Below are 12,476 nucleotides of genomic sequence, written 5' to 3'. Positions count from 1 at the left end.
AGAGCCAGGGTGCCCCCGAGGCAGCTGCTTCTAGAACCTTCTGTGGATCAGGCCTCGGATATTAACACACACTCACAGCTGGCTAGCGTCAGGATGGGCGTGTGCAGGGCCCAAGCGAGATCACAGAGACAGGGTGCCTCCGAGGCGGCTGCTTCTAGAACCTTCTGTGCATGAGACCCACACATGCCAACGGACTCGGTTCAGGCGGGAAACTAGGCCTCAGGCCCGCCACTGGTTAGTATCATCCTGGGCGAGTACGGGGCCCGAGCGAGAGGACAGAGCCAGCGAGCCTCCGAGGGGGCGGCTTCTAGAACCCTCTCCATGCTTGCACGAATCAGGCGTTTAAAGGTGCCACGTGTCCCCACTTCACGAGTGACATCACTAAACAGTGTTGCAATTTCAACCAATAGCAGGTTGCATTCCGAGGCTTGTCGTTTTGCTTGTAAAAGTCTATTGTCCTGGTCACGATGCACAATAGTTACAGGAACACGAGGTGCTAAAAAAACGGAAGCAGGGAAAGTGCTATGGACTAAAAGTCAGTACTTAAATTGGTGCTGTAGGAGTGCAGGTACCCTTGTCCCAGACTACCAATGCAGAGAAGTGCTGGTACTCTCCAATTAAAAGCATTGGAGCAGTGATGAGAAGTGCCGGTACTATCCCTTCCAAATGAAAGAAGTGCAGGTACTGAGTACCTGCCCATTGAAAGCACTGCTAGAAAACCAGAACTGTAGGAAGATGTTACAGGTGACATGACCCACTCTGTGGGGGTGAGGAGTCTGTTCCTCACAGAACTGTCCATGTCCTACTGTAAGACTGGGAAAAGGTACACTTTGCAGAACGCTCCAATGAACAAACGGGCATCTCTGGAGTGGACTGCTCCTAGCCTATTCCATATGCCAGGAAGCTCCTGGGAGGGAAGAGGATGGATCTTTCTGGAACACAGAGCAGGAGAACAAACATTTCAGATATGCTGGTCATTGCGGAATGTTCTGGATGGGAGGGGATGCCCCTTCCAGATCATTCCGTGTGCCACCAGACCTTTCCAGAAACATGTGCGTGGACCTTTGGAGATCTTCCGGAGCACTCTAAAGGCAATCCCTGCCCCAGCCAGCCGGGTACAGAAAACAAATACAAGAGAAAATAACAATCTCATATTTAACCCATAGATCTGCCTTTAAGTGAAAGTTCAACAAAGCAAACACAAGGACATGACGGATGGAGCACAGAAACTTTTCAGACCCCCCCCCACAAACAGATAAGGGTTGAATCCATCATCGAACAGTCCAGCCCGAAGACCTGGCTTTGCAGTTCGGTCTAGACTGTTCCCATGAGGAACGGGGTCAAGACTGATTGCATATGGCTGGGTCTGAACTGGGGTGACGCAGTGAGCTAAAGAACGATGATGGATTCAACCCAGATCTGTGACTGGGGGCGAGTGTCTGAAAAGTTTCAGCGCTCCGCCCATCATCTCCTTGTGTTTGCTTTAAGTGAAGGTTCGGCTGGTCAAAATAATTTACTTTTACCTAGAGCGGATTCCTTCTGGAACATCCTGTGGACTCCTGTCATGCTCTAGTTTAACCCACTTGGCCGGTGTATTAGACTCTTGTCATTTTCCTGGAGACGGGTTTCCTGTATGAGACCTTAGTCTCCAAGTTTGCCTCCAAGTCCACCATGATCACACCCCTGCCTCCAACCACAATGGGACCAGGGAGGTGAAAACCCATACGTAAATGTAAGAAAAGGACAAGATTTGAAATGCGTGATTGGAGCTGGCCTACGAGGTACGATCTACCTCTGCGTGTAGGTGTATGTACTCCGGAGTATGGCTATACGTACAGAATGAGATGCTTGTTGGGATTTACGGAATGTTGTATTCCAGGCTACTTGCGGACTGATCCATGCACAAGCTCAACAAGGCCTGGAATAAATGTAATGTGTTGGTGTCCAACGTATCCATGCCAGATTTTCAGAATAATCACCAACAAAAAGTTGCTTTTATTTAAACTCCGTTTATTAACGTATCAGAGATCGATAGCCTGAACATTTGTACTGGATCAGGGCATCCTGCATGAACACCCATGGTGTGTCCGTGCACTACTATGTTGAATACTTGTGGTGTAGTTGGATGACTCTTGTCTGTGGCTTGACATAACGCCTGAGATACTTGTTGGACCTGCCTTGCTGCATGGACATGTGGGAAGAGGTAGTGATCTTGTAGGATTATTCGGCAAGACCACTGCCTGTCCAGAGGGGGCCGGAAAGAGAGCGAGTGTGTGCAAGTATGTTCAGCCATGGTTGGAGCGCTATTAAGGCTAATGCGGACAGCCACCTTACAACATCAGTACAAATGGCCACTAGATGGCGCCAGATTACAACACACCGACTCAAAAATGTCATTGTTGCCCTGGGAAACGGAATGCTCAAATGGCCAGATATCATTGCACGTCTTAAAAACTTTAAACCAGAGGTACCTTTAGAATAAAAACCATCTATGTAAAGCATTTTACCCAAAATAAAATATAGTTAAACTGAGATGGAAGGCTGAAAGCGTCACTGTAGTTTGGGTACCCCAGCTAAAGACGCTCTTATTTTGTGGCAAGTTTACTGCGGCAAGTTACTCCACGGAAGACTTTTGAATGCGCCACACAAAGGATGTAGAAGGAAAATCTCAATAAAAATGTCACACAGTACAATGCCTTGTTTATCCAGACTTTCTACCACTATTCTTCCAAAACCACCTTTTACTTTCTACTCTCAGCGTCATTCCACAGCTCACCTAGTACTTTCTGACCACTCTCCAGCGTTCCAGAGCTCAATCCAATAACCAAAATCCTCATACTACACAAAACAACAGCCATACCAGAACCAGAACCCCTTACTATACAATGTGGCTTCCTTTACATTGCAGGAGTTCAAAGCAAATCCCAGAAGCATGGAAGGTGCTACCGTGCTCATGGACTTGGCAAGTCTACTTGTCGCGCTTTTAAGGCGATACAGAGCCGATTGCTTGCTGTAGCATTTGTTGCTGCACCCACTTAATTTCCTCTCTGCCGTCTACACCTTCACCCAATTGAATCCTCAAGCTACCCCTCAATTCCTCGTAGCATTTACAAGTTAAAATAAAAGCAGTTTATTTTAACACATGTGGTCCAAATATACAACTGCACCGTTTACACTTCAAGTTATAAATATTACACTCATCTGCAGGTTCATGCACTGAATGCCAAAAACAACAATTCAAACATAGATATTGTTTGGAAATACAAACAATTAAAAAGCTTTCAGTGAGGCTATTTTCATACGGTTTATTATATATTCAGGCCCTAAAAATGGTCAATGAACACGTAAGCTCATGCAATAGCCGATGTGCTGTTCCCTCTGATACATTTATGGAGTAACACAACCAGTCGCACCAGGCTCGATTTCGGCTATACCGTCTTTTTGTAGCAACACACATTTTACTAATGGAGCCAGTGCACGGGTGCTGGGTGAAAGGGGTATTGGGGGGAGGGGGTCTGCAGCACCCCCCCAGAAATAATTATGCTGAGTTCAGAAAGTGAATGAGCAATAAAGATGCCTTTATATTTTGGGTTTATCGTGTTGTGTTTGTTGCCTGATAAAAGACAAAGGTCAAATGTCAGGTTATCTTTTCTGACAAATTGCTGCTTATTCCAAACCTGGGATGCACTTCTATTTCTCTGGCTGCAAAGTGACAGGTTATTGTAAAAGCGATCTGGGTGGCAATCCTGTTGCGGTACAGGAGGTGATCAGAAAAAACTGACATCCTACAGCCTTTCCTAACACACAAGAACATTTACATGGCAGTAAGTTAACTATACGCATATTATATCAGGAATTGGAAAGCAGACATTAAGCCCATTTTTTGTAATTCTAAGTGTGATGGAAACATAGAATTTAATAATATCAAAACAAATCAAGGCACTTTTCTTGGTGATGTTGTTACATTTGCATTTTCAATGGTTGTTGTTCAACATGGTTATGTTATGGCATAGTAGCATCTTATGAGAAACAGTTCTTGTTCCATTTGGAACCTTAAGGGACTGTGATGCTCTGGGCAGTTATCTCTGTCTGGATGATGCTGATCAGTCACCTTGGGTTGCTGTGCTGTTAAAAATAAATCCATTTTAAATTTATTGGACCTGATATGATAAATCGTCGTTTAAACCAGATTCCCACACATTATCATTTTTGCGCTATATAATTTTACCAGTAAAACTACATATCTATGCAAATTTAGTGGTCATTTCAACGGAAACTTTGCTGTCTGTAAATGACCGTGTGCTACCACACCACTGCCCCAAAATGCACCACCAGCTACAAACCCCACCCTTAGCATTCTCCTGCTGAATGGTCGTGGAACATTTGCTAACCCTGTTTATTTTTCTTTGCCGCTCACATTTTTCACAATCCATGTGACTTCAGTGTCATAACATTAATGGCAGCACCCCACACTCAGAAAATTGTTACAGCACCACCTTGGGTGTCACACTCCGAAACAACTCCATCGCCTACACCATGGCCAGATGTGCTTTTCTAGTAAATTGAGATTTCAATGTAGTTGTCTAATCCTAGAATATGCAGGTTATAGGAGGTACACGTGCACAATGTTTTTGAGCAGCCTCTGTTTGAATTACACATTCTGTCCAATGCTTCCACACCTTCTACAATGCACCTTGAGATTTCAGGTAAATCAGGGTCCATACCCTTTCATCTACACAACTCCTTAGGACTTATATTTGTTTAAACCCAGATAAACCGTTTCTGGCCAACACTAGAAGTTTAACCTCAATATTTCCAGACTTGGAAAATACAACATCTTTAACTCAATGCTTCCCATTGTGACAAAATTGTTCGACCCCTGCTTCACATCCTAAACTTTCCTAAGGCTCTCACATACCCTTGGTAATAACCCGCCTCTTGGACTTTAAAAACGAAACAAGAAACAATTGAATATTTGCCATGGTTCTCTTAAGTACTTGTCAGTGGTTAAATTAAGAAATGCCAAGTACACCCAAATAAAGTTGATTACCAACTCAAGCAAACAACTATTTACCACTAATTGATTCAAACTTTCAACCCACCCGTTCCTTTCAGGATGGTATAAGGGCTTTACAGTGCTTCATGCTATGCTTTTCCGTCCCATCAAATAGATGCGAATATCAGTATCCAACTTCATACGATAACTTCCCTGTTTCAATGTGTTATCCAAAGATCTATATATCAGTCCAAGTTAATGTTCTTGCTATTTTGAGACAAGCTGCTCTTGTAAAGCACACATTTTGAAATCTCCCACTATACAGCAAGTTTATTGTGGGCTTCAGGTTTACGTGGTTATGAGTCATGGCTGAAACAAACAAAAGAGGAGTACAACGAGTTGTAATATTTCCGGTCCAAGAAGAGATTGCATCCGAGAACATAACATGCAAATATGCGATAAACGCATAGTGAAAATGTCCATTTACCACTTGAAGGGCAGGTTTGCACACAAAGCCAACTTAATGTGATTGAATTGGTTTGAAAGCCAGTTCTCCACTACTTCCACGATATAGGGGATCTTCTGTGCCATTGTTTGGGAATGAAATGAACTAAGAGTAGGTGGTACTTATTAAGCAAAACAAACAAATGCCCCAAGAAACAAAAGTGATGTGTGGTGAATCATGCATAAAAAACATTCCTTCAGAATTCTCAGAGGGATCAGGAATTTTGCTGCTAGTATCCCCGTACACAGTTCCCAGGTTCACTCCTTGGTTGGCTCTCCTTCACAATGCAATAACTCCCCCTTGAGCCGTATGACAGTGCCCAATGCATATTGGCTCTCTGGGCTATTGTGGCACAAGATGTCACTGCAGCTGCACCCCACCCCAATGCTGGCTGTACCAGTTTGCCATGTGGTGCTTTCACAATGCTAGCATTGACCTCCAAAGTAGTGAACATGGCGATTTGTAGTCCAAGGTTTGCACTTCTTTAACACAACACAGACTCTAGGCACTTGCATAATATATCACATGCCAGACCCTCGAAAGATCTTTGGAATTCTGCTAGCCTACCTGACAACACTGCTCCACCCGCTGCAGTACTCTCTCGCGCACGCAAGGGTTGCCGCAACTGCACATACACTAAGATTTTCGTTACAAGAGAGCCACCAATCAAAGGCACGTTTTGTTCTACCGCAAGAGTGAAAACCACCAGGCATGGTCAAGAGATCGCAAACACCACGAAGCCAGCACACACAAAAAAACAACTAATTTGGGCACCATCATACACTGTGCATATCATGCTAATTATCACGTACCTCGCTCATATCTTTCAAACAACAAGATACCCATCCCATTCCCAGTTTCACTCCTTCATATGAAAACACACATGTGGTCAGATGTCCCACGATATGCCTCCCCAAAGTGTAAGAGAGAGAGACAGGAGTCAGGTCAGACGCAACGGGCTCCCTCAGGGTAAAACAATGGGCATGCATTAGAAGTGTGGTATCAATCTACTTCAAGAATTCTCGCTCTATAGAAAATGCTTAGGGGGACCCTCTGGCAACAGCTAAAGGAGGCATGGGATGAGCGATCATGAAAGAAACATAGTTTAAGAGGATAAACATAGTATAGCTGCTCGTATACAGCACCACTGCTCTGTAGCGTCACGGTGGTAGCCCCCTGCTAGGGGGGGACCGGAGTGAGGTTCCCCCTACACACTTAGTAGCATCAGCCACCACCCACAAGGCAATGCTCCGTTCCTCTAAATCCTATTTTCTGGTTGAGAGCCATAGAGTATTACTGCCCTGAGTATAACAATGCGGTCTTGCTATACGAAGGCCTGTGCACGAGTTGTACAAACCACTCTCACATAACGCTACAAAGCAGGAGATAGAATGGAGCGCCCAAGGACAGTTCAGTTTGCGGCGTGAGGTGTATAAATGGTCAATGTTGTTATTTATGGCTTGGCCAGTCGGGGTCACGCAGCTCACCAGGAGTCAGCGATGCATCCACACAACACAACCCTATCACCTTACTGTCCTACAAAGAACGCAAACGGGGCATTATCGCGGGCTAGAGATGTGGCAACATCAAACTAATTAGACAAAGCCACACACACAGGACTGGCTTATCAAGGTTCGTAGGACAAGGGTAGCAAGAATACTCCACTACCACTATGTCCCAAAGCCCACGGCAGCAACCAAATTGGGTGAGATACTGGTGGCGGAGATCAGGACCTCTGAGCAAAGCAGCCAACTCTTGGCAAATCCCTTTGATCCCCTGAGCCCCAGGGTTCACGCATATCCATCGAATAGCCTTCCTCGTGTTCCTGGCACAGCCATCCGCTGCTCAACCGATAATGCACCCCGTGCACAGTTGACCGATACTCAGCAGATCAGCCCAGCACCACCCATGCCTTCTGTAAGACTACGGATTGCCAGCCCCGTCCATCCTTGAATTGATCTTATGTCTACTCTCCACTCCAGCGCCTCGTCTTCTTCAGCGTCCCACTCCTTCCAAGCGAGGTTCAATGCGGAGTCATTTCCCACACAGGCTCTTGGTACAACCATTGAATACGCTTCGTGCACAATAACTAGGTACCTTGTCTCTTTGCATCGGTTTGAAAATGGTTCTTCTCCATCCTGGCACAACAAGATAAACTCTCGCCAAACGTCTGGCCTTGGGATGTACCCGTCTCCTCACCACGTGTGCAGTAATGAGATAGCATGTCTCCATGCTTTTGTCACCAAAAATGTGAAACATGCTTTCTCACACCTGGCACAGTTTCATGATCTTACTTCTCACTCTTGGCACAACAGTCCGATCACCATCTGAAGGCTCCTGGGTCAATGTATGACCATGTACCCGAACTGCCAACATAGCAATGCGATCACTCATAGCTAGCGGGCACAATATATTATGCCATCTCCAGCCTCCTGCCACTGTTTGATGGCCTGTCTCAAGGGTATTGGCACAGTCATTAGACGAAATCAAGGCCGGAGAGGGTCAGGGGGGGTCACTGTTCCCAATAGTGAGGTGTAGACAGATCAGGAGGGACAGTCAACTAGATTGTTTCTTGTTGCCCTCACACATCCCTGGGGATGTGATGCTTCATCATTGGGCGGGGGCTCCTCGTCACTCCTGACCTGTCTACACCTCACTATTAGGAACAGTGATCCACCCCCACCCCCGTCCCGGAGTTGGTAATAGTTTTGGAGCACGGGCACTGGACCTTTACCTGCTCCTAGTCCCCGCTCTCTTTTTGATACTACCGTCATTAGACGGCCGCCCCCACTGATGATGCAGCAATGTGAAAATCAGTCACTACGACCCTGCTGATTTCTAAGCAGATTCTTGATCTAGAAGCAGCAACAAAGGACACATAGGGCAGTTTTGTCTGTCGTGGGTGATGTGCCATCTTACCGCCTTGCATGCTCCCTTGGCACAACTGTCTAATTTAATGGCTATTTTCCTCCTTGGGCACTAATGTCCCATTTACTGGTTACAGACCCGATTTGCCCCTATGCATTGCTATAAGTGACTGCCTATGCATGGTTTGCAAAAGAACAGCGCTGAGAAGGTCTCTCGGTGCAGGCGGGCAATGATGCCCATGGGCTCGCATCACAACACTGGGCCCCCCTAACGTAGACTGTTTCATATTCTGGCGCCAATGCATTAAGGTGGGCCGCCAAACAGGAGTTGAACTGCACATCTGCGGTCCAGATGGGAGCGAGAAGTCTACGCTATAGGATATATCGCGGGAGCTGAATTCACTCCAGTAAATAATTGATGATGATCGATACGAAGCCTCTGCTCTTTGCCTGGAGCTCAGAGTGGTTCATGTGGGTGGAAGTAAGAAGCCGTCAAGCACAAGGCGAGCTGATGCGCAGTAAATCACCAGGTATTTTCCAAAGACTTACCTCTCCGTGACGGGTGCGGCATAATGCATCAGCACAGCTATTATCACCAGAAAGCACCGGAATGGAAGAGGAATGTCCCCCTGGCGTGTGGAACTTATACTTTAGGTAACACAGATTGCTGTAGTCAGGACCAACACACCTGCCCTCCCCTCACCCAGGTGTGCTGTTCTCACCGGTCCCTGGTTGGAAAGTTACCTGCAGGTATGAGGAAGTGCTCAAAAGTTTACAGCACAAGTTCCATTTTTAAGCACGGACTTTCCGCAGTCAGCATAATTTTGAAAGAATTGAAAGTTAAGAGAATTAAATGTCAGACCATTGACTTGGAGGTGAAAGGGGACATGGGTTCGCTCTGCTCTCTGGTTATAAATGGGAGGGTCGAGGGGTGCAAGTGAGCTTGAGGATTGAAGGCAGACAGTACTGAGCAGGGATTGGCTTAAATGTCCCCCCTGGGCAGTAAAGAGGTTGGTTGGCCTAGAATAATATGGCGACTCTACTAGGAACCCGTCTCCGCATTTAGTTGTATTGCAAATTTCAAGAATACATCACATCAATAAAACCAATGCACCAACAGATTCAAAATCACCCTCTACACCCCCACCCCTGTACCTCTCATGAGACAAGCTCCCATAAAGGTACTTCGTCTTTTAACCCAGCATGCACATTCAATTTCTTCTCGCGGACAATCCTTCACTCACCAAGATGGCTGCCTCCTTCCAGGCGACAGTGATTTTCCTTAGCCGTGTCCACTTGCTCCACTGCTCCCCGACTCCCAATCGATGGCGCTGCCTCCTCGACTCCATTTTCAGTGCTTTTTAAGGCAAAGTTCACAGCCTTGCATTTGAGCAGAGGCAAGGCACTATCGCAAGAGCGTCTGGGCACCCTGATGGGCTTGGTAGGCTGTGTTGGTGGTCGCTTTTCCGGAAGCGGCGGTGGTTGGAGGGGCTCCTTGTCCTGTTGCCCCACAGCCTGGTCAAACTGTCCAACGATCTTCTTGACATTACCAGAGTGCTTAATAGAGTTTAGATGCTCTTTCACCTGTTCCGGCGAGACCGGCGGATCCACAGGAGAGGCTGATTTCTGCAAAGGAGCAGGCTCTGTTGGGGATGCAAACACTGGGGAGGTTGCTGGGCCTGGGGGACTCATTTCACTGGATACAGACCCTCGTGAAGACGTTTTGTCCGACTCGGGCATGGGTTCCGGCGCCTTCGTATCGGGGTCAGATGGAGCGGTGCCGACATGGTTTCCAGGGTGCAGTTTTTCTGAGACGGGCCTGGGAGGCAAATAAGGCCGCGGTCTCATGGGCGGCCTCGCCTTGATGATTCGTGTCGGTTTCTGGACCGGCGGGGTCGGGGGCGGTAAAGGTGAGGCGGAAGACATTTTCTTACCTTGCTGGGTCATCAGAGCTCACTTGTCATTTCCTACAAAAGTATGAGAAACCACATCTGATTAGTTTATGATCAACATGAGGTCAACATTTACAGCTCACCAGCAACTCAATAAATTACGAAATACACCAGCATATCATTTTTAAAAATAGTTTTTTTTTTCCTTTTCATTTTGACAAATGCAGGTAAAGTTTTTGGGAAGTATCCAAGTAACAAAAAAGACGAAACAGTAATTACTGCGGTGCTCTTCGTTATTTTGATGCATTTCTGCCGGAGGCGAGCAGTTCTTCTTCGGATTGTTACCCACATAAACAGATGAGACCTTGCGCACTTTGTTACAGGAGGTGCGCCCAAGGTCTGGATCAAACTTCCCTAATAACTGGTGGCGTGCACAATCTGCGGGATTTGCTTTCGTGCGATTATACAACATTTCTCCAGAAAAAATGGCTAAATTAGAAGTAATTATGCAAAGTGCCAGTTTTGCACAAAATGCATCAGTGTGTCCATTTTGGATGCAAATATGAGTTTTGTGTTGAAAAATAGCACAAAACACACAATTGCGGCTAACAGCAGCCGCTTGCTTTCTGGTTGCTCTTGTGCTTTGTAGTTGTTCTTGTTTGTGTACGCTAGACTTTTGTGCAAATGATGCAAATTAATGCAACATGGTGTAATAGCGTGGTTTCAGGCATTTCACACACCAAGCATAACACAAAATTACCAAAATTAAGTGAGATTATGCCAGCGTAATGACAATTTCACCTGAGCCTACTTAACCAGGTAAATACATTACATTTAGTTGTATTGTAAGCAAATTGAGCGTATCTGGGTATGCTGAAACTGATCTGGACCTTTATTGGGTGACCATGCTGTAAAATGGTCCCTTTCACTCTTTTACTAATCAAACCAAAAAAGCAATTAAAAAAAAAAATCTATTTCCTTTGAAAAAGTGGTGGTATAGATAGCGGAATTAGTGTTATTAAGGAGTGTTAGAATTTCCAGCCTCTGTTTAGAGAGGAAAAGAGACAGAGTGTGAGAGAGAGAGAGAGAGAGAGAGAGAGACAGTGTGCGAGAGACAGTGTGCGAGAGAGATGTGCGAGAGAGAGACCGAGTGTGCGAGAGAGACAGAGTGTGCGAGAGAGAGACAGAGTGTGCAAGAGAGAGACAGAGTGCGCGCGTATGTCCTTAAACATTTATAGAGTAGACGGCGCCCTGTCGGGGCAGGTGCGGTGCTCACAGGTGCAAGTTGCGTGTCAACATTTCCAAAATAGAGTCCTAAGTACTGGTCAGTGCTTACTCAGGTGGTTAACGTGATTATTTGGCGATATCACTGGATTTTTGAACAAATATCAAACTATATATATATATATATATTTATATATCTCTACAGCTACATATATATATATATATATATATATATATATCTATAGCTATGGTATTTATTAACCCTGTAGGCATCTGTTCATTCATTGGCATGCTTAGCATACTCCTGCCACCTAGTGTTGGTCTCAGACATGTGCAAGTTGTTTTTCTTCTAAGATGATTCCTAGGTCACAAGAGGCAGCCTTCATCCCCCCTCTCATGGTGCGTTCTGTTCTGCATGGGCACCAGCTCCATGGTAGATTGCGTTCCACGCCGCACGAGTGAAGCTGTATGGAGGGCGGATGAGAGAATATGGTGCATAAGCGCTAGGTATAATGAAGTGAGATAGTAAAGAGGTCTGAAGCAAAGCACAGGTGTTCAGAACTACACGCTATGGACAGATGTTTACAGGGCACGTAGCATCTTCCGTTCATGGCCTGTGTGGCTGTAGATACACATGCTGTGCATAGACTGTATAGCAGTATCCTCCTATGGACAGATGTTTACAGGGCACGTAGCATCTTCCGTTCATAGCCTGTGTGGCTGTAGATACACATGCTGTGCATAGACTGTATAGCAGTATCCTCCTATGGACAGATGTTTACAGGGCACGTAGCATCTTCCGTTCATAGCCTGTGTGGCTGTAGATGCACATGCTGTGCATAGACTGTATAGCAGTATCCTCCTATGGACAGATGTTTACAGGGCACGTAGCATCTTCCGTTCATAGCCTGTGTGGCTGTAGATACACACGCTGTGCATAGACTGTATAGCAGTATCCTCCCAGCCGCGCCGGCATGTGTGCGAAAGATGCA

General features: G+C 45.9%; 1 protein-coding gene across 6 annotated transcripts in view; it reads right to left on the bottom strand.

Moving 5' to 3' along the window:
* The window catches only part of ARHGEF15 (Rho guanine nucleotide exchange factor 15), a 344,297-nt gene that overhangs the window by 163,207 nt on the left and 168,614 nt on the right, over window positions 1-12,476 (bottom strand). For all 6 annotated transcript variants that reach the window (XM_085639089.1, XM_085639083.1, XM_085639084.1 and 3 more), the window contains one exon: window positions 9,613-10,335. In XM_085639089.1, the coding sequence (XP_085495215.1) occupies window positions 9,613-10,315 (703 nt within the window). In that variant the 5' untranslated portion in view covers window positions 10,316-10,335. The remainder of the gene's footprint in view (window positions 1-9,612; window positions 10,336-12,476) is intronic.

The sequence above is a fragment of the Triturus cristatus genome, chromosome 12 (genome assembly GCF_964204655.1).
Source record: "Triturus cristatus chromosome 12, aTriCri1.1, whole genome shotgun sequence".
NCBI classification, from domain to species: domain Eukaryota; kingdom Metazoa; phylum Chordata; class Amphibia; order Caudata; family Salamandridae; genus Triturus; species Triturus cristatus.
This window is presented reverse-complemented; position numbering and strand designations above follow the sequence as displayed.